The 21,004-nt window shown below is 38.6% G+C and overlaps 2 protein-coding genes across 6 annotated transcripts in view; both read left to right on the top strand.

Annotated features, from left to right (window-relative positions):
* TMTC1 (transmembrane O-mannosyltransferase targeting cadherins 1) overlaps positions 1-7,574 on the top strand; it is a 285,567-nt gene extending 277,993 nt beyond the window's left edge. For all 5 annotated transcript variants that reach the window (XM_024256984.3, XM_009247587.4, XM_054527036.2 and 2 more), the window contains one exon: positions 1,380-7,574. In XM_024256984.3, coding sequence (XP_024112752.1) covers positions 1,380-1,520 — 141 coding nt within the window. In that variant the 3' untranslated portion in view covers positions 1,521-7,574. The remainder of the gene's footprint in view (positions 1-1,379) is intronic.
* Positions 7,575-10,114: 2,540 nt separating this feature from the next.
* The window catches only part of OVCH1 (ovochymase 1), a 59,966-nt gene continuing 49,076 nt past the window's right edge, over positions 10,115-21,004 (top strand). Inside the window, exons 1-7 of the mRNA XM_024257454.2 lie at positions 10,115-10,763; positions 11,733-11,851; positions 12,125-12,222; positions 13,091-13,263; positions 17,357-17,452; positions 18,770-18,921; positions 20,642-20,831. Coding sequence (XP_024113222.2) covers positions 10,700-10,763; positions 11,733-11,851; positions 12,125-12,222; positions 13,091-13,263; positions 17,357-17,452; positions 18,770-18,921; positions 20,642-20,831 — 892 coding nt within the window. The 5' untranslated portion in view covers positions 10,115-10,699. The remainder of the gene's footprint in view (positions 10,764-11,732; positions 11,852-12,124; positions 12,223-13,090; positions 13,264-17,356; positions 17,453-18,769; positions 18,922-20,641; positions 20,832-21,004) is intronic.

Below are 21,004 nucleotides of genomic sequence, written 5' to 3'. Positions count from 1 at the left end.
CTAAGGCTAATAAAAATCAGAAGACATTTGGAAGACATATCCTTGAATTGAAAAAAATAATAATTGAATATAGCAAATGCAAGTTCCCCCTTGTTCAGCAATCTGTTTAACTTCTTATCAGAGTCATTGTTAATACTTCCTTTTGTTGTACATGCCAGTGCCTGGATATCTAATGTACAATTTCTTGTGCTGTCATTTCCTCTTTCCTTTTCACCAATATGACCAGTAAATACAGTAAGAAATAGACACTATTGTTACAGAGCCTGGATAGTCATTAATAACAGTAATGTTAGTATCATATTGAGCGCTCACTGTGTATCTAAGCTTTTGACAGGTATTTGGAAGATAGGTAAGCACTGGATAAGTATTAGTTGCTTGTTGCTACATGGTGTCTTCACTCTAAGAGATACAATTTTTAATTGTGATGGAAATGTAGAGGGTCACTGGTGTTTATCCACATGGGAGCTATAACTAAGAATAGATGGAACAAATTCATACTTTTTGTAATGGTGGGAGCTCCAACAATCTTAGCTCTGAGACTTTGCAGAATACAGATCTAAAAGAGGGTGGAACAAATAAGGGAGGTAATACATTCAGAAGCAGAAAAAATGCTGAAAAAAGCTAATAGCTGTGACCGAGTTGCCAGGCACCCCTTCTGGGACCAGGCACACATGGTTGCTAGTTGAAGAATCAAACAAAACAGTTGGAAGCCAACAGAGGGTAGGGACGGTTGTGTTTAGTAGGTCAGGCGTCATATACTACACTGCACTAAAAGTATATAGCTAGTGCATACTGCTGCAAACCTACGGTAGTAGAAAATTTGACTTCACATTCTTATCAACTCTTTTCATTGCAAAAAACTTTATTAGGCAAAAGTTACTTTTACGTTTTAAGCTGAAGACTAGAATAACTGCTATCACTAAACAGATAGAGTGGATACATAAACTATTTAATCATTCTTCTTGCAGTTTTAAAACCATTTTCTCATCTCTCATTCTCCCACCCCCTCCACACCATTCCCCTAATATGAATTTTGTGCCATGGTTCCATTTTACAAAGGAACAGTACTAGCCCCCTGAGGACGCTAGGAAATTATAACCTCACACCCTGCATTAGTAGAATTGAAAATCTGTTTTTCTGCCATTTATCCTTACAGTATAACTCTCCTCTTTCACATTCTGCAGCTGATCTAGTGCTTAAAACAAATGGAGTCTCCAGAAGCACCAATAGACAAGGATAAAATTACACATACAGACAGAGTTTCCATATGAGAACATTAATGTAAAACTGGGCAGAGGGTCAGTTTCTTAGTCTCTTCATTCTCTGAGAGAGTTTTGTGATGGATCAGAATGTAATTGCTCCCTCTTTCCCACCCCCAGGGAAAATATGTGTCTGCAAGAGCTTATTATGAGAGAGCCTTACAGCTGGTTCCAGACAGCAAACTGCTGAAGGAAAATCTTGCCAAATTGGATCGCCTAGAAAAACGATTACAAGAAGTTCGAGAAAAGGATCAAACATAGCACCGCCGTCTGACCCAACCTCATAGGATAATGTGGTGCCTCTGAAAGGGGAGTGATGGAAGCCATGCTTTCACATCAGCAGGGGCACAACTAATGAGATTTTCTCTCATTCTGAGTTCAGGGTGACACATTTTGGGACATCTGCTGGTAGCCCAGTGCTGAAGGACTTGCTTTTCCATGAAGAAGACGAAAACAGCAAACAAGGGCAAGAAGGTCTGAGAGGGAAGGAGAACGACATTTACACATTTTACAGATTTTTGTTTGGTTTAACTCCAGATTTCTCTTGATATATCTCTGTGCTTTTGAGACCTGGAGATCTAATTCTGTTTAGACATTTTTTTGTCCCAGAAATACAGAAGCTTGAAATGCTGTGAAGGCAGAGCTTCTTTTCTTTATGGGATGAAATATTTTAAAAGAGGATAAATCCTCTGTGGTAAGCCATTTGGAAAATCCTACCAAGAATTGGCTTATTTAATTCTCCAGAACCAGAAATGAGTATCTAATAGCTTTTGTAGAACCTTCCAGAATATGTGAGGAAAAAGGGCTATTGCTAAGTGAGCTTTATCTAACATCCCCCTAAGAGTTTTACTAGTGCTTTTTTGAGGAAATAAAGGGAAGCTCCTGGAATTGTATATGGATATCTTTATCCCTAGGGGGAAATCAAGGAGCTGGGCACCCCTAATTCTTTATGAAAGTGTTTAAAACTATTTTAATTTTATTACAAGTATTACTAGAGTAGTGGTTCTACTCTAAGATTTCAAAAGTGCATTTAAAATCATACATGTTCCCGCCTGCAAATATATTGTTATTTTGGTGGAGAAAAAATCGTATATTCTACATAAAAGAATTAAAGATATTAACTGAGAGAAATGTCCTACTTTATTATCTTAGTGTTCAGACATCATGAGATTTATTATTTTTTTGAAAAATATATTTAACCATTGAGGAACCTTTATGATGTGTCACAGAAATCTTCATAGATTCTAACTAGATGGAAAAAGAGCTCTATTTATTTGTGTTTCTAGGCTTAATGAGAATTCTGGGCTTAGAACATCAATGATTAATACCTAGAATTCTTTGTTTTGAGAATATTATGGAGAATGCTCTAAAAATCTAGGGTAAAGATCTAAATTCAAATTTTAAATATATATTTATATTTAAGAGATAGGAAAGGCAAAGTTGAACTCACAATTTGACATTTATTTTCAGTGTTATTTATTTCATAACTTATAAAATATTTAATATATACATACACTCTTCTTTTTTCTCTGTACAAAGTGGTTTTAATATCAGCTTTCAAAACTGATCTTATCAAATGTAAATCTAAATTGTAAAATAGTTAAGTTTTAACAGTCCCTCCCAAACTTTGTGTTGATTATTCACTTGCTAAAGAGATGTGAGGAATCAGCCTTCAGTGTTTTGGCAGTAGTATATTTTGGAAGTGAAGAAATTGGAACACCTGATTCTAATTTGGTCTTCATCATTAAAAACAAAACCAAAACACTCCAGGCAGTACTGTTTATGTGCTGAGCCAGGTAGCACACAGACATAGTAGCCTAAAGGCTCACATAATTCACATGCTCAGGCCGGGGCAGGGTAAGAATAGCCTTCTGCTTCTTTCAACCCAGTATCAGGAAGCACTACCCCAGTGTTATTATTTGTTTTGTCAAGGTAAGTCTAAATAAACAAGAAAAACTTCCTCGGAAGGCATGGCGAAGGGAGTATTTTGAATGAAAATGATTACAGAATTTGAATTAGAATGCATCTCTTTGTGTGCATCAGTAATCCAAGAATGTATATATTACCACTACGACTGTTTGTTTCTAATAGTTTTTTCATGTTATATAACATAAGTGTATCCACAACCTTAATTCAGAACTATTCTTCCCCCAAAATCATAGTCCTAGTGTCAAGAAACATACTCCAGTGTTTATTGTAAAATAACAACCACACCCTCAAATTGAAAAAACGTGAATGTCTAGGACTTTATTACAACTTTTCAGAACAATCTGTAATGAAAACTCATGCTTAAAAATTTAATGGAAAAGACTGAGCCCCAAATTTTGAACAGCTATTATGCCTTACTTGAAGTGCTAATAAAGGTAGGAGAGTACCTTTGTTGGAATAACGGAAATGGTGATTTCAGCCTAAAAGTTTCTGAGGGTAAAGGATCACATGACCTTCAGGAAACTCTCTGCCTCCTGTAGGTGCTTTCCTATCTCCCGCATCCTTCCCTACCCCTTTTCCCTTTTCTTCCCTCTCTTCTTCTCTCACTGTCACTCTGTCTACACACACTGGCATCTTTTGAACACTAAAAGTAAGCACTGTTTTTTAAAAAAGTAATTATTTGTTGGATCAGATACTTTTATCCCAAGTGAATACCTTCACTGAGATGTGGCCAATGCAATAGTTTCACAGTTAAAACAGTGCCTATAAGAAAATAAATCACATACTATTTTTCAAAGATATTAAGTGTATTTTGTAACTATTTTCATTTGGTCCTTGTAACATGAAATAATACATGGAACTTACCTTTATAATAAAAATGGAGTGCCCTGGTTCATCATAGAGGTGCATCTAGTTTGCCCTTAATGGAAGTATACTCGCTGTGTGGATTGATAGCACCTTCCTGAAATGGAGGAGCACAGCTGGCCTCATGGATGTGCAATTTTTGCAGTCCCACAGGGCCCTGCACACAGGAGCACCCCGAGCTCAGTTGAATGTCTGTTTGACTTTTTTCTTATTTATTTTTTTGAGACACAGTTCCACTTTGTCTCACTTTGTCACCCCGAATGGAGTGCAGTGGTGCAAACATGGTTCACTGTAGCCTTGACCTCCCTAGCTGAAGGGATCCTCTCACCTCAGCCTCCCAAGTAGCTGAGACTACAGGCATATGCCAGCATGTCCAGCTAATTTTTGTATTTTTTGCAGAAACAGGGTTTCACCATGTTGCCCAGGCTGGTCTCAAACTCCTGGGCTCAAGCGATCTGCCCACCTCGGCCTCCCAAAGTGCTGGGATTAAAGGCATAAGCCACCATGTCCAGCTGAAATTCTTAATAATTCTTAATAATTTTTGAGCAAGAGGTCCACACTTTCATTTTGTACTGGGTTCCCAAACAGGTCCTGGGTAGGAAGGAAAGTGGCTGAGGATAAAACAGAAGTTGCTTTGGCCTGGCTAAACATTTGAACCAATGATCAGTTTCATTTTATGATTGTGATCATAAATCACAATCTGAACAGATTTACTATTTTTTTCCAGCTACATTTAGAGTTCCTCATGTATATGTCACCCCTCTTTTTCCAGTCCATCTAACCTCTCCTTTTTTTTGTACCTAGAATCAGTTCTCCTTGCCTTCAAAATCCCTGATAAGTGTCCATTTCTTTATGTGTCCTTTGATATGGAAGCCACAAGAATGGCTTTAGCAGCTTATTTTAATCTTATGAATTATTCATTCAGGATTTTTTAAATGATTCAGATGCTTTCAGTCTGTTAACAGTATTTATAAAACGTGTTTCAGTGATACAACATAGGTGAACTAAACCAAAGATGCAAATGCCTTGGAGGAAAAGAAATTTTATTGTAGAGAATCCTGAGATATATCCTTTTGGGTTGTTTAATTTGAAGCCTATCACAAAACAAAGAGAATTGTCACACCTTAATTCCAACCTCCTACAGTACTTCACAGCCCTTAGCATAAGATTCTGAAATTTGTAATAGGTGGTACCTAGTTTGATGCAGGGTTTTGCAGCGGTTGTGCAAATGCCTCTGTGCAACGGCCCTTCAGTCAGACTAAATGAGAAAATCCAAACTGTCCTATCAAAACTGACCCACAGTAACTGTAATTTGAGGAGAAACAAAGCAAATGTGGGTTTCCTGTTGTCATTGTAAAACATTCCAGATTCTCAGATTGAAGAGCTACATTCAGCTGATAGTTGACATCTGTTCCCTCACACGTAGTGGCTCTCAACATGGACTGCACTTTGGAATCACCTGAGGACCTTTCAGAATCTTTGGTTGAATCATCCTGGCTGTCCAGGCGATGACTCTAATGTGCAGCTAGGCTGGAGAACCACTACAGGGCTGACACCTGTAATGGGAGTTTGTACCTTTTACAAAATAATAGATGTTTATGATCTTTTGCAATTTTTACTTTTAAATCTATACTAAAATGAGCCAAAGAAGTCTTAACAATGATTTATGGCACAAGTGGTTGGTTGAGGCTCTCATTCCATGATTACAAATAGGTGGTTATGTGGGGTGGTTTTGCACTTGTGGCAATTGGACTACAATTTGGCCTTAAAACTACACAATTCCTGGTTCTCAGATGGAGAGGAATTGCCTCGAAATTTGCATGTACCAGACTAAGTGCCCAGTATATATATGACTGATATTTTTGTGACTCATAGAAGGTGTCCATGGTATAGAGTTTATGCTTACATCTCTATCTTTATTTTGGGCACACATGAGCTTTTGTTGATTATTTCTTTGTACTTGTTAGAATCTGTTTTTGAAAAAAAAAAAAACTTTTGCTTTGATTTGTGGTGGATTCACCTGCTTAAAATAATAAATCTAGAGGATATTAGGAATGACATTCAAAACAAATATAGTGAGAGGTGATTTTTTTTAAATTTTTGTTCCTGGTTTGAAAATTACATTTACTTTGATTTGATTATATGTTGGTATCTCCCAAATATAGGTTAACTTAGCTATTTAAATGGTATCTCTTGACATTTAAAAAGAATAAGTACTTGTCAAATCTTGCATTTAGGCTGCAGTTGAATAAGATAAAAGCTTAGGGTGCCAAAAAATAATATAGAGAAATATTATAACATTTTATGATTATTCTTGAAGTTTTTGATACAAAAGGAAAATATGTTGAATAGTTCTTCCAAAAAATATTATTTCCCTCAATATTTTATTTGTAGCCATGTAACTTAAAGAGAACAGAAAATAACTGCAATCAAAAGCATGGTTTAATATCAATTGAAGTGGCACAACAGAACTGATAAGATCTTTGTAACAATCAATTGGCTGATATTAAAATATTGATTTTAATTGATCTTTTCCATTAAAATCTTTAGGGCCTGTAACTCATAAAATCAGCATCCACCACAATATATGCTCATTACTGGTTTGTAAGCATAGATCACCATTGACTCCATGTGCCATGGAGAGACATGTCTATTTCTAAAAATCCAGTAGTTTCTTTGCATTCTCAGTAGTACACATTGTATATATATATATATATATATATATGTATCAAATTTGGTAGTTTTCAATATGTGTGATGTCCTTTGGGGGTTATTTATCTTGCTGGTCCATAGGAGGGGTACACTAGCCCAAGAATCAAGACATCTGAGTTCTAGTTCTAGCTCTGCCACTGAAGAGCCACCTTACCTGGGCAAGTTAGCCAGCGTCTCTCAGTCATGTTTACCACCCATGAAAGGACTGGTCGGTTTGATGTTTCCATTAAGCTCAATGAGTAACTCTAATGGTTACTCTTGAATCTGGATTGAAAAACACCATGCATCTGATGAGATAATTCATAAATGTTGCCCTTTTTTAAATGATACGACCCTAAAAGTGACTGAATTGCCCAAATGCTTGAACATGGCAGAGGTAGTTACTCTTATTTTACAGTCTGTACACTTAAAAATTCCTACAGTGATTGTTACTTTACTGGGGAAAAAAGATGAGGTGAAACTTCCTCTCAAGGAATTAAAATATCTATAGAAGCCATGGCTTGCTTTTACAACGTGGAAATCATTTGATTTGCTGTAATTCACACAGATCCCTCCTTTTGTCAGGGGGAAATGATTTGCATCATGTTCTTTTTTCATAATGCTTTTACTTCCTGTTTGGATCAGTTGTATGTAAATGTACATTTTTGTTACTTTGGCTGTGCCCGTTAGAATTTATCTTCCATAAAGTATTTCTCCCATTGAGTCTAATGATGTATACTTTGCCTAGGTCTTTCCAAAATTAAATTTATGTAAATGTCTATTTTATATAAAATATGATTAAAATAAGTACGTCTGGTTTCAATCTCTCAAGTACTTCATGGTTAGTACCTACTGATGTCCATGTCACCAGGAGTGTCTGTTTTAACAATGTTTTAAAAAGGACCATCTTCCTTCCTTCATTCATTTATTTACTCATTTCATTGCATTGTTCTGTGTGCTTCCTGTCTGCTGTCTTTCCCTTCCTCCGCACAGTGCCAATTCAGTACTCGCCCACTCCAGATCCGCTCCCCCATCGTGCTTAGATGCTGTCACCTCTCTCTTCACAGAGTAAATAAAAGGTAGAAAGCAGCTATCCCTGAATGCCCTGCACTTCATCTATACATTTACCTGCACCTAATTCTATCCTTTCTTTTCTCCTGTTATCATAATGGAAGAAGAGGACCCTAGGTTCTGAATTTTGCCTCTTATGGAAATTCATTCCATGCCTTAACTTCTCCTTCATCTTTTAACTGCTTCCTTTTGCTGGCTTTTGTCAATTTGTCAGTTCTAATCTATCTTAAGCACATACACAGGTAATCAACACCAAAACAATTTGAAAAAAAAAAAATCCTCTATTTCATTTTATCTGTAGCTGCTATCACAGCTCCCCGTCTGTCCTTCACAGCCAAGCTTTTTGAATAGCAGATCACAGTTGTCCTATACTAGTGAAGATGTCCAAATTAAAGGCAGATTTGCTGTACATCACAAGTCATCACTTTCTGGGGGTAGTCCAGCTCACTCCTCTCCTTGGTATCCTTTCCTTTTCTGAAGTTATTTTAAACATAAAAAGAGGATTCTTCCATTTGGATGTTTTAATATAACTACAAACTCAATTTATATTTAAACCATTACTTTATTAGAAAATTTTAGTCTAAAACTAATGGCCTGGCTTTTTTTTTGAGATGGAGTCCACTCTGTTGCCCAGGCTGGAGTGCAGTGGTGCAATCTGGGCTCACTGCAACCTCCGCCTTCTAGGTTCAAGCGATTCTCATGCCTCAGTGTCCCAAATAGCTGGGATTACAGGCATGTGCCACCACACCTGGCTAATTTTTTTATTTCTAGTAGAGATGGGGTTTCACCATGTCGGCCCGGCTGGTCTCGAACTCTTGACCTCAGGTGATCCACCTGCCTCACCCTCCCAAAGTGCTGAGATTACAGGTGTGAGCCACTGCACCTGGCCTATGGCCTGGCTATTAATAGTGTGTAATTCTTATTGAATGGCTCTTTTTCCACTTAATGAAAAGGCATTATTCTGTGAGGCCTGTAAGGGACTAAACCTTTGTATATAAGAATAGGGTCTCAGTTGAAGCTGTGGGTTTTAAACTCTGGAAACAAAGGGAGTTGTTCTGTAACAGGAAATGAGACAGTGCCCCACCGGATGGAGATTCCCAGGTTTCAAACAAAGAAACCACAGAATATGCTACAAAGCTGTGTGCCGTGGGCGGAAGAGTGAAAGGGGACAGCACCTGTGAGCCTCACGGAAGGGCTGGCCATGGTTTGACCAGCAACTTGAATATTGCTGGCGTGACCGTTGTTGCATGGCACATGTTCACCTTCTAGTTCTTTCCCTTTTGTTTAGTAAAGGCTTTTTGGTGGGTTTCATCTTACCTCTTGCTAAAAAGAAAGAGGGCTTTGGGTCCACATGGGGGCTCTGAGCTTTTATTGGAGAACAGTGTGGCCCTGGAGCTGGCATGGTGGTTCAAATGGTCACCCCTGTGTGATGACTACAGGGAGGAAAGTGGTGAGGGCCACTGTTCAGGTAGCCACACATATGGACATTCCCTGGACAGTACTGAAACCTGGAGGTTCAATGTTTTATTTTCACAGAAGAGCTGCTTACCTTAAGAGCATGCTGGACACCCCCTATCCCCTAGACACCCATGCATGAAACCAAGGAGTCATCTACTCAAACTGTCATCCAAGGTGTCTTTCCTTGAAATAAATACTCAAAAGAAAATAGTGCTACTCTCAAGAACAGCACAGTCCCATAAAACTATTGGTGATGACGGAATGTTCTGTATTTGTGCTGTTCAACATGGTAGCCACTAGCCACAGAGGGTAAATGGACACCTTTTGAAGATGCCACAGCACCAGGCATCATTCACTTTTTTTAGTCTTTTCTTCAAATGGTGTCCATTTACCCTCTGCTCTCTCCTGCAGTCACAGAGGTCATTGTCCCCAGTAGATTGTCACCTGCTTGTACCTGTGCCTGCATTCTCTCCACCTTGACTGCCTTCTGTTTTCCCATCTACCTGCTCATCTCCCACCTGCCCCGCTTAGTTTATGTACCCTCCTACTTCAAGAAGCTTTTATTTCTGTTTTACATGAAAGTAAAATAGAGCACTTGAACGTAAAATCCTCCAACTGGCGCTGAAGGACTGGTGGCCAGGTTATTTGATATATATAGAATGTCCACTTAGCCTTGCTCTAATTTTCTGACAAAATATTTCTGACAAAAGATGATTACAAATTCTGCCTTTATTTGTCTTCTAACTTCAGCCTAACTTATTACAAAATAATATTCATGGGAAAAAAAGTGACATCTCACCAATAGATTAATTTTAATCATCTTAAATGATGGATCCTACAGCTTTTGGGCCATTCTGCTGAAAAGGAGGACAGTACTGCCACCCAGAAAACGATGTCAGCTCAAGCCTGATCTTTCCTATTCACTCTTTGAAAACTCTAGAAAGTCATGGGCAACAAGCTTCTTAGAAGGGGCAGTACTGTGCTAAGCTTCATGACCCTCCCCCTTTCAGAAGTCCTGCCTGTGTTTCGTGTGGGGGACCAGCTTCATTGCCCCTGAGCTTGGACTGCACTCCACAATCTGGGACAGAATTCGCAGGGCTAAGTGTTCCAAGCCACTGATTGGCTTGCTGTGGATCTGCTAGCAGGAACCTCTGCACACCTGTGAGCACCACTGTCGCCCCTTGGGCCACCTTGCGCCAGTCTCTAAGGCTGGGTGGCGGGGCGCTGTGACACCAAGGGTGACCAGAGAGCGGCGGCAGCTCACAATGATCAAATGATCGTGAAGAGGGACACCTGCGAACCCAGGCGCCACGGCAGGTGCTGCCCATAGGCACCGCAGGAGGGAATAAAGGGCGAGACCCCCGCCTTCACCACAGTTTTCTCAGTCTGCAGGGAGGGAGGACGTGCGAGGCCGATGCGTGGAGGCTATGGGCGTGCTGGCCAGTGCTGGTTTGTTGCTATTGCTGGTCATCGGCCACCCCAGAAGCCTAGGTGAGCCTAGGGCCCTGGGCACCAGGACTGCGGAGGAGGCTGAGCATGCTGGAGAGGGAAGACTTCATTACTCCTTGCCTCAGGAAGTCGGGGTGGTATAGCCACACCTGAGGCATTTGGGAAGAAAGGGTGAGGGGGCGGTGCATGCTCAGATGTCCCCAAAGGAAAGTCTGGGCCAGATTTCCTTTTTGAAATTTTTTGGATTCTAGAGTTCGTTTGTAGGCATACCTGCTAATCAATGTGTGTACTGAGGAGCCTCATCCAAGGAAACCTAACCAAGTAGAAGTAACTTAAAGTCAAATATCTCCCTTCCAGAGTAGTATATGTCATTCCTCAGTATCTTTTGTTTTGTTTTGTTTTGTTTTGTTTTGTTTGTTTGTTTGAGACAGGGTCTGGCTCTGTCACCCAGGCTGGACTGCAGTGGTGCGATCATGGCTCCCTCAAACTCCAGGGCTCATGTGATCCTCCTGCCTCTGCCTCCTGAGTAGCTGGGACCACAGGCATGCACCACCACACTTGGCTAATTTTTACATTTTTTTGTAGAGATGGGGTCTTGTCATGTTGCCCATGGTCCTGAACTCCCGGGTTCAAGTGATCAGCCCACCTGGGCCTCCCAAAGTGCTGGGATTACAGGCGGGAGCCACTGCATGTGGCTCCTGGTATCTTTAACACAACCTAAATTTGCATCTTCCCAGAGTAAGCCCCAAGTCACCTACCAGAGGCAGTGCTGGCCCCTTCCTGCCCAGTGGTAACACAGGCTGAAAGGGAGCAGACAGGAGGCAATATCCGGTCAACCCAGGTGACTGTGGGATATTCTGAAGAAAATATTGAGAGAAGAATGTGATAGTCTGCAGCGAAATGCTATCAGAATGTCTGTGCCAGGCCAGGAAAATCCAAACGGGAAATCTTGGTGAAGCGAACTCTTACATAAGGCTCTGTGTGCACACATACACATGCTCTTCTACACAGGACTGAAGTGTGGAATTCGCATGGTCAACACGAAAAATAAGGAACCTGCCGTGGGATCTAGATTCTTCTCTAGAATTAGTAGTTGGAGAAATTCAACAGTGACTGGACATCCATGGCAGGTCAGTACAACAAAGGCATTGATTTCTTAATGAGAAAACAGTGAAATATTTCCTTTGTTTCAAAAGCAGGAATCCACTTTGATATGTAGTTTTTCTTCTGAACCCCTCTAGCTCTCTACCAAAAAGTTTATTTCATAGGAACTATCTTAGTATGCAATTTATGTATTTTAAGAATATTATGTCAGATTAGAAAAGTTGATCTCCAGTGTTTCCGATGGAGATACGTCTGTGGGGAGACATATTAGCTGCATTTGTAACTTTCTTCTTGGGCAGGTCTCCCTAAAATCAGAAGAGCACCACTTCTGTGGAGGAAGCTTGATTCAAGAAGATCGCGTTGTTACAGCAGCACACTGCCTGGACAACCTCAGTGAGTAAGTTGTGGATTTCCATTACTTGTCAGGCCTTGATTCCTGGCTATGGGACTGGGAAATTTGTCGCTGTAAATAGCAGGTTCATTCTCAGTCCCTTTCTTAATTTTGCCTCCCAGTGCACCCACCCACTGATCTTCCTGATTCCCAGAAATGTGTGTCTGTCCCAAGATTCCCAGTGCTTCCTGTTCTACTCAATTAAACAATCCCAGATATCATCTATAATTTATGGATTTAGTGCTTGGGTAGAGGTTGTGGTTATTTATTGTAATAAAGCATTAACAAGAAATGTTAAATGGATGCTCCAAAGTTTTAATCATCTGGGTTAAAATCATTAGGAGGGAAAAAACTGCAGAAATTACAAATATTTGACCAGATTAAAAGAGGGTACTAATAAGAGAAAAGAAGGAACAGTTCTAGAAAGCAACTTTTATATCCTGTTACAAATGGCATAGCGTGTGTGAACTATGGTTTGTATATCAAAGAAGAAAAGGAGGCAATATTTAAATACTTGACTCAGAAAAATGGAAACATGACTGAAAACCACGACTTTTTCTAGATTAAAATTGGGAGATAGACCTAATGCTTGATGACGAGTTAGTGGGTGCAGCGCACCAGTATGGCACATGTATACATATGTAACTAACCTGCACATTGTGCACATGTACCCTAAAACTTAAAGTATAATAATAATAAATAAATAATTAAATAAAAAAATGACCATTGGTAATACTCAATAATAAGGAAAACCTTCTTCAAAGACTTGGGGCTGCTTAAAGATACATTAATCACTTTTCATCTAATTACATCAAACCACGAAGACTTGCATAGGGGAAACAACTACCTATGAAACATTTTTCTTTGGTTTTAGGAAGCAACTGAAGAATATAACTGTGACTTCTGGGAAGTACAGCTTCTTTCAGAAGGATAAGCAAGAACAGAATATTCCTGTCTCAAAAATTATTACCCATCCTGAATACAACAGCCGTGAATATATGAGTCCTGATATTGCACTGCTGTATCTAAAACACAAAGTCAAGTTTGGTGAGTATGGAGAGTTAGAATATTTAAAATGCAATGGAGGAAAACTGCTAATTATGTACAAGTTAACTTTAATGTCTGTGTGGCTGTCTAGTAATAGAATAGCTAAGCTTTGTTTCTTTTTAAAATAATTTTATTCAGTCTATAACCTATTGAAAAAATACTGTATAAGCTACATGTCCCAGCCACAATCAACCTAACAATCAACATTTTTTCCCTTTCATTTATTTCCATTGATACATATTAGAAATATATATTTTCAGGGTACATGTGATAATTTGATACATTCATATAATCAAATCAGGGTAATTAGGATATCTATCACCCTAAATATTTATCTTTTTGTATATGCTAGAACACTTGAATTATTTCTCTGATCTATCAAACATCAGGTCTTACCTCTTCTAAGTGTATATTTATATCCATTAATCAACCCCACTTCATCCTCCCCTCTTCCCTACCCTTCCCTGCCTCTCATAGCCACAGGTTTACTCTCTATCTGCATGAGATTCAGTATTTAACTCACACATGAGGGAGAATATGTGATATTTGTTTTTCTGTGCTTGGCTTATTTCACTTAATATCCATGTTCAGTTTCATCTGTGTTGTTGCAAATGACAAGATTTCATTCTTTTTGTGGCTGAATAATATTCCATTGTGTATATATACTACATTTTCTTTATTCATTCATTCATTGATGAACAACTTAGGTTAAGTCCATATTTTGGCCAACTGGTATTTTAAGGACTCCTGTGTCTTGGCTGGGCTACATTCTAACTACCTACCTATATTCATCTCTAACAAAAAAGCTCGGAACATTTGAAAATATTTTCTGAGACTTCTTTCCATCATTACTGTGAACAAGATATCCAACACTCTCTCAACACAGGTAATATAAACATTCTGGGTAAAATACTAAAAGCCCCCCTCTTTTTTAAATGCAAGAAAAGGAAGTGTTAATTGGTCAAAAACAAAGCACAAGTCCAGAGTAGTTAGCCAGGCCACTGCCCTTAAGAGATCAAATTGATCTTTAAGATCCTAGAGATTGACCTGGCCATGAGAGGAGCTGTAAAGAACCTGGAACTTTCTGAAAGGTGACGCTTTGAAAGATAGGGAGAGGGAGTTGTGCATGCTATGCCACATAAAGTGAGGGAATAAGGACACTTACTTGTCTCAATCTTGGCTCTGGACAGAGGGTTCTCAGAAGAATCTGTAATCATGAGCCAGGCCTCGCTCAGGTTTGATGCTGAAATTGACATCACCTGTGTGGCACAAACACCCTCCAAGGCAAAATTTTAAAGTGGTTCCAGGTGAGTAATCAGCCTCTGGCAAAAGCAAAATAAATTCTCTGAGAGAATGAAATTTGAATCCCAGCTTTAATATATTCCCATAAAGTTTTAATGAATTCAAACACAGAGACATGCAGAGAAATTTGCCATCAAAGATAGTCTGAAGAATTAACAATCAGAATCAGACCTTCAAAGGTTACAGATTTCAAGATAGAGAATAGAAAATGAGTATATTAAAGTTTAAAGAAGTGAAAGTGTGTTGAAAATGATTGAACCACAAGAAACTATTAGATGGAAGGGAAATTTGAAAATAAGCCAGTAAAACATGAAAATATAAAAATGTAATTGGAATTAGAAACTCAATAGAATATTTATCTACCAGATTAGATTAGGTGTATGGAACTAGACAATCTGAAATAATTACCCAGAGAAGACAGTGAGGATAAGAGACAGAGAAGATAGAGTGTAGTAAACATCCAATTTGAAGTTTAGAAAGAGTATGGATGTAGGTGGAGAGAGACTGTAATTTAAGAGAAAGTGGCTGAGGATTGATCATAATTGATATCCAAATCTTTAGATTTAAAAAGCTTAGTAACTCCAACTATGATACAAAAAATAATTATATATCTAGACATGTGCTGAAAATGTAGCACACTAAAAGAATGGATCCCAAAAGAATCTAGAATGAAAAAGACACATTACCAAAAATGGAATGTTATTGACTTCTCAACAGCAGCAAGTGAATGTCAGAAGACAGTAGGTGATCAAAATACTGAGAATAACTCGAAGTGTATATAATAGGAAACTATTGCCCCATTTTTTCTTTCCTTTATAGAAAACCTCTATTAAAAGCCATCTATGCTAGTTATGTCAATTTCATTTCCTCAATTCTCATAGCTGAATGTATTAGGTTAAGATGTCTGTTCCACATTAAGTGGATCAGACTTTCACTCCACTGTTCCATAAATTTGGTCTTGTCACAGTCACTAATGACCTCTATGTTGCTAAATTCAAAGTAACTTCTCAATTCCCATCTTTCTGGGTAACAGTTTTTAGCAGAATTGCTCATATGTTCTTGGAAATATTTTCTTCACTTGAGTTCCGGAAATCCATTAGTTATTCTCCTACCCTATTGTACCCTTTCTTAGTCTTCTATGATGATTCTTCCTCTTCTCCTTGACTTCATATTGGTGGAGTGCCCCAGGCTCAGCCTTGGACATCTTATTCTCTAGTTGTGCTCATTCTGTTAGTGACCTCATCCAGGATCAATAATTTAAACATCTAAATCTAAAAAACTCTGGATTCATCCTTGATTCTTCTTTCTCAGACACCGTACATCCAATGGGTCAGAAAATCCTGTTGCTTCTGCCTCACTCACTTCACACTTTTGCCATCTTGTTCCAGGCAATACTACCATCATGTCTTGCCTGGGTTAATTTTAATGGTCTCTGAAATTTTCTCAAGCTGCTTCTGCTGTCTTCCTAATGTTTGTTATTAACCCAGTGTCCAGAATAATACTTTTTAATATGTATATCAGGTTATATCACCCTATTCAAACCACTTCAATGGTTCTCCATTACATTTAGATGAAAATCAATGTCATTATTATCTGACATACCCTCTTTTCTAGTCCTATGTCTAACCTCTGATTTGTTTATTTTTTTTATGAAACTTACTTAATCTGCTCCAGTCATCCTGGCCTCCCACTGTCCCCTAAACACATATGCATGATCCTGCAGCAAGGATTGTTTCTTCATCAAATGACTTCCACCCAGATAACTACATGATTCCTTTCCTCAGCTTCAAGACTTTGCTCAGATGTCACCTGCTCAATGAGACTTTCCATGACCATCATATTTAAAATGACATCTTCCATGCCATTCTCCCTAATCTCCAGACTTATCTCCTTTATCCTATTATTTTTCCATAGCATGTATTTACCATTGAACAATGTATTATATTTGCTGTTTGTTTCTTCTTCCCTCACCCAACACACAAACACAAATATACATACTCATGTAGGTTCTACCAAGACAGAGATATTTTTCTTTCTGTTCATTCGTTGAGATCTAAAAGAGTGCTTGCCACATGATAATTTGATCATCTTGTTCTACTGTCTTCTAACATTCACTTACTGCTGTTGAGAAATCAATAACATTCCATTTTTGGTAATTTTTTTTTTCTTCTAGATTTTTTTGAGATCCATTCTTTGTTTTTAGTGTGCTACATTTTCAGCACATGTCTAGATATAAAATTATTTTTTGTATCATAGTTGGAGTTACTGGGCTTTTTTCTAAAGACTTGGATATCAATTGTGATCAATCCTCAGCCACTTTCTCTTGAATTACAGTCTCTTCTCACCATTATCTATATTTTTTCTAAACTTCCCAGGTTCTTTACAGCTCCTCTCATGGCCAGTTAAATTTCTAGGATCTTAAAGATCAATTCAATCTCTCAAAGGCAGTGGCCTGGCTAATTCCTCTGGATTTGTGCTCAATAACTGTCAAGTGAAAAACTACCCTTTCAAAACAAAGGCATAGTCTCAAATGTTAGTAGATTAGGGGGCTCATGGTGGTGTGCAGAACAATTGGCCTTATGTTTTTCCTTGTTTTACTTTTTCTGCATTTCTCAAAATTTCTATAAATACAAAACAGTTTTATATGGAGGGGCCAAAACTTAAAATATGTCACCGTTACATTTAGGAAGAAAGTGTAGAAGCCATGAAATCAAGAGATTTCACTTTCCCAAATATATTCAACATGGCATATTTATCCATGAACCTCATGCCTTTGTTGTTGTTTTCTCAGGAAATGCTGTTCAGCCAATCTGTCTTCCTGACAGTGATGATAAAGTTGAACCAGGAATTCTTTGCTTGTCCAGTGGATGGGGCAAGATTTCCAAAAGTAAGAGACACCAGAATGACTTAATACTTCTTCCAGGTCTCTGTATGTCCAGGGGAAGCAGAAATAATTTTGTTGACCATGAGTAGTACATTTATCATTTTTTATCACTAATTTCTGACACAACGAAGATTTCTGGTAGTCCTCAGCATTGAAAGGCTTATACTTTTAAAAAGGCTATTCATGTCACTCCTGCTGCTGCCAATTTGGTTAGGTATGGCAGATAAAGGAAGCTGGATAGAGCTGTGATAGATGAGGAGGAATAAGGCAAAAGGATGATCAGGAAATAGTAACAATAGTTAAGCTTCTTTGTCTTTAATATGGTAACTTTTTTAAAAAGTCAGACTCAGAAACAAAAAGTAGAAGGGTGATTACCTGGGATTTGAGAGTGAGGGAAATGGGAAGATGTGGTTCAAAGGGTGTAAACGTGGAATTGTATGACAAGTAAGTTCTGGAAATCCAATATACTGCATGGGAACTATGGTTAATATATTGAATACTTGAAATTTGCCAAGAGAGTAAATGTTAAGTATCCTCACTACAAAAAAGTCAACTCTGTGAGGTGATGTAATGTTAATTAGCATGATTATGGTAATCATTTTGCAAAGTATACATATATTAAAACATCACTTTGTACTCCTTGAATAAATACAATTTTTATTTGTCAACTATACCTCAAAGCTTGACAACAATACATTGTGATTTTTTATTTTATAAAGAATTTTAGGCAGGGCACAGTGGCTCACGCCTGTAATCTTAGCACTTTGGGAGGCCAAGGCAGGAGGATGGGAGCCCAGCAGTTCCAGACCAGCCTGGATAACATAGGAAGACCGTGTCTCCACAAAAAAAAAAAATTAAAAAATTAGCGAATCACGGTGGCATGCCTGTGGTCCCAGCTACTTGGGAAACTGAGGTGGGAGAATCACTTGCTCCCAGGAGGTTGAAGCTACAGTGAGCCTTGATTGTACCATTGCACTCCAGCCTGAGGGACAGAGGGATACCTTGTCTCAAAAGAAATCATTTTTATAAAACATTGCTATATTGACCAAAGATTTCCTCTCTTGGGGAAACATTTAAGCATTTGTTTAGAGCAGCCACAATTGTACAATTGCCTATGTTACCTTAAAAATCTACTGAATTTTTAAAAAATGTCCTCTGCCACATATCTGATTTTTAGAAGTGAATATGATTCACACCTAAAAACAATTACTTCTACCTGTGGTTAAAAATCTGTTTGAAATAGTTCCAAACTTGTAGACTTCTCATTAATTTGTTTCCATGAGGATATTGTGTACTAACTTATCTGTCCTCTCTCTACAGCATCAGAATATTCAAATGTCCTACAAGAAATTGAACTTCCCATCATGGATGACAGAGCGTGTAATACTGTGCTCAAGAGCATGAACCTCCCTCCCCTGGGAAGGACCATGCTGTGTGCCGGCTTCCCTGATGAGGGAATGGACGCCTGCCAGGTACAAAAGTGTAAACCAGCCTAGCTGTTCAGTAACATGTGGGTGAAAGTAGATTCTGCCTTTCCCCAAAACAAGCTCATGTTTCTTCTTTTACTGTGTCAAAATTCTTTTTCCTTTCATCTTTTCATCTGATTTCTACTGAAAAAGTGTACTTGACCTGAGCAGAAAGAATTATTTCCTGTCTCCACGTCCATTCCTACCCCTACACGTCTTTTGTTTTGGTGGGTTGGTGAAAGGAGTTAGTTTCAACATGTGCAACCTAATGGGATCAAGCAAGATGACCACTTTCACAATCTTATTAGGTCTAGCTATGAATTCTTCATTTCACATATTGTTAACCATTGCGAACCTTTTTTCCTTTGGTGCAGAATATATTTGCACAAAGTTTGACTGAAGATACATAGCTTTAGTCACTGTTGTGTAAGAGATACTGGGAATGACCACAATCTCCCAAGACTGACACAACTTCACAATGAATACCAATCTTCACAAGATATTCAGAGAGGACAAGGAGACCAATTTGTGAAACACATGAGTTTTAAGTTTTAGATAGGTCTTCCAAGTAAATTATCTTCTCTTTTAAGGTGGAGCAGTAAGGAGTCGTTATTCTTTGCCAAAAAGCAGCTTGAAAATGTTGAGGGAAGCTCTCTGAAATTATCTGTTGGAAGGATTTTTGAGTTTTTCTTCGAGGCGATGACAGGAGTTTGGGAGGGAGGAGATTGAAACTTACCCTATGCCGCTTTCTAAATTGGAAAACAGATAAGCTAAAGGTGCTTTTTCCTATCTGCATTCATTACAGGCAATCCTTTTTTGGATGAAGCCCTCTACACCTTTTGAGAAGAGTTTAATCTGACACAATGTTGTCTGATTAAAGCAGCATAGATTCTGGAATGTTATTGAAGATGCAATCCTAAAATCTTGGGTTCTTTATTCTGTAGCATAAGAGCCAATGTGGTCCTTTCCTTTTTTTTTTTTTGAGACAGAGTCTCGCTCTGTTGCCCAGACTGGAGTGTGCAATGGCGCAATCTTGGCTCACGGCAACCTCCGCCTCCCAGGTTCATGTGATTCTCCTGCCTCAGCTACCTGAGTAGTTGGGATTATAGGCACCCACCACCATGCCCAGCTAATTTTTTTTGTATTTTTTATAGAGACAGGGTTTCACCATGTTGGTCAGGCTGGTCTCGAACTCGTGACCTCAGGTGATACACCAGCCCCACCTCCCAAAGTGCTGGGATTACAGGTGTGAAACATGTGCCCTGCCCAGGCTTTCGATTTTTAAAGCTTTAATGCCTTGAACTATCTTGAGGGATCTATTCACTGATGCTCTATATGACTGGAAGACAACCTAGTCTTTCCTAGCAATTCCAGGTGACAAGCTATAGTAGAATCATCTATCTGTAACTACCTCCCTTCCAACGATTTTTAGAATGTACATGGTAGTTTAAAAAAAAAAAAAAAGAGGAGGAAGAGAAATTGTTAACCTGACAAGATTGCAACCAATAGGTATAAAGAGATTTTATCTTAATGAAAACATTTTGCCTTGAAACTAATGATAAGGACACAAGAAAATGGATAAACAAAAAGCTGATAGATGATGACTAGAGGACTTCTTTGCCTCTACCTCTTTTCACTTTGTGATGAGTGCTGATGTTTACAGAAATGATGAAATATTTTACACTGTGGCTATTTTCAAATTTTCTCTTTTTTTGTATCATGAAAGGGGGACTCTGGAGGACCACTGGTTTGTAGAAGAGGTGGTGGAATCTGGATTCTTGCTGGGATAACTTCCTGGGTAGCTGGTTGTGCTGGAGGTTCAGCTCCTGTAAGAAACAACCATATGAAGGCATCACTTGGCATTTTCTCCAAAGTGTCTGAGTTGATGGATTTTATCACTCAAAATCTGTTCACAGGTAGGTGAATTCTTTCTTCCTCATCTCATCCTAACTCAAGGGCAGTTACTCTGCTATGTTGCGATATTATTAGAACTAAGCTTTAGAACAAAGCAAGAATGAGGCTGGTTTTAAATTCTTAGTCCAATGTAGATACTTGTCTCTGAAACCCTGAGTACAGAAATCTGTCAATA

Source organism: Pongo abelii, chromosome 10, assembly GCF_028885655.2.
Source record: "Pongo abelii isolate AG06213 chromosome 10, NHGRI_mPonAbe1-v2.0_pri, whole genome shotgun sequence".
Classification (NCBI taxonomy): Eukaryota; Metazoa; Chordata; class Mammalia; order Primates; family Hominidae; genus Pongo; species Pongo abelii.
Note: the sequence above shows the minus strand (reverse complement) of the source record. Positions and strands in the feature narration are given on the sequence as shown.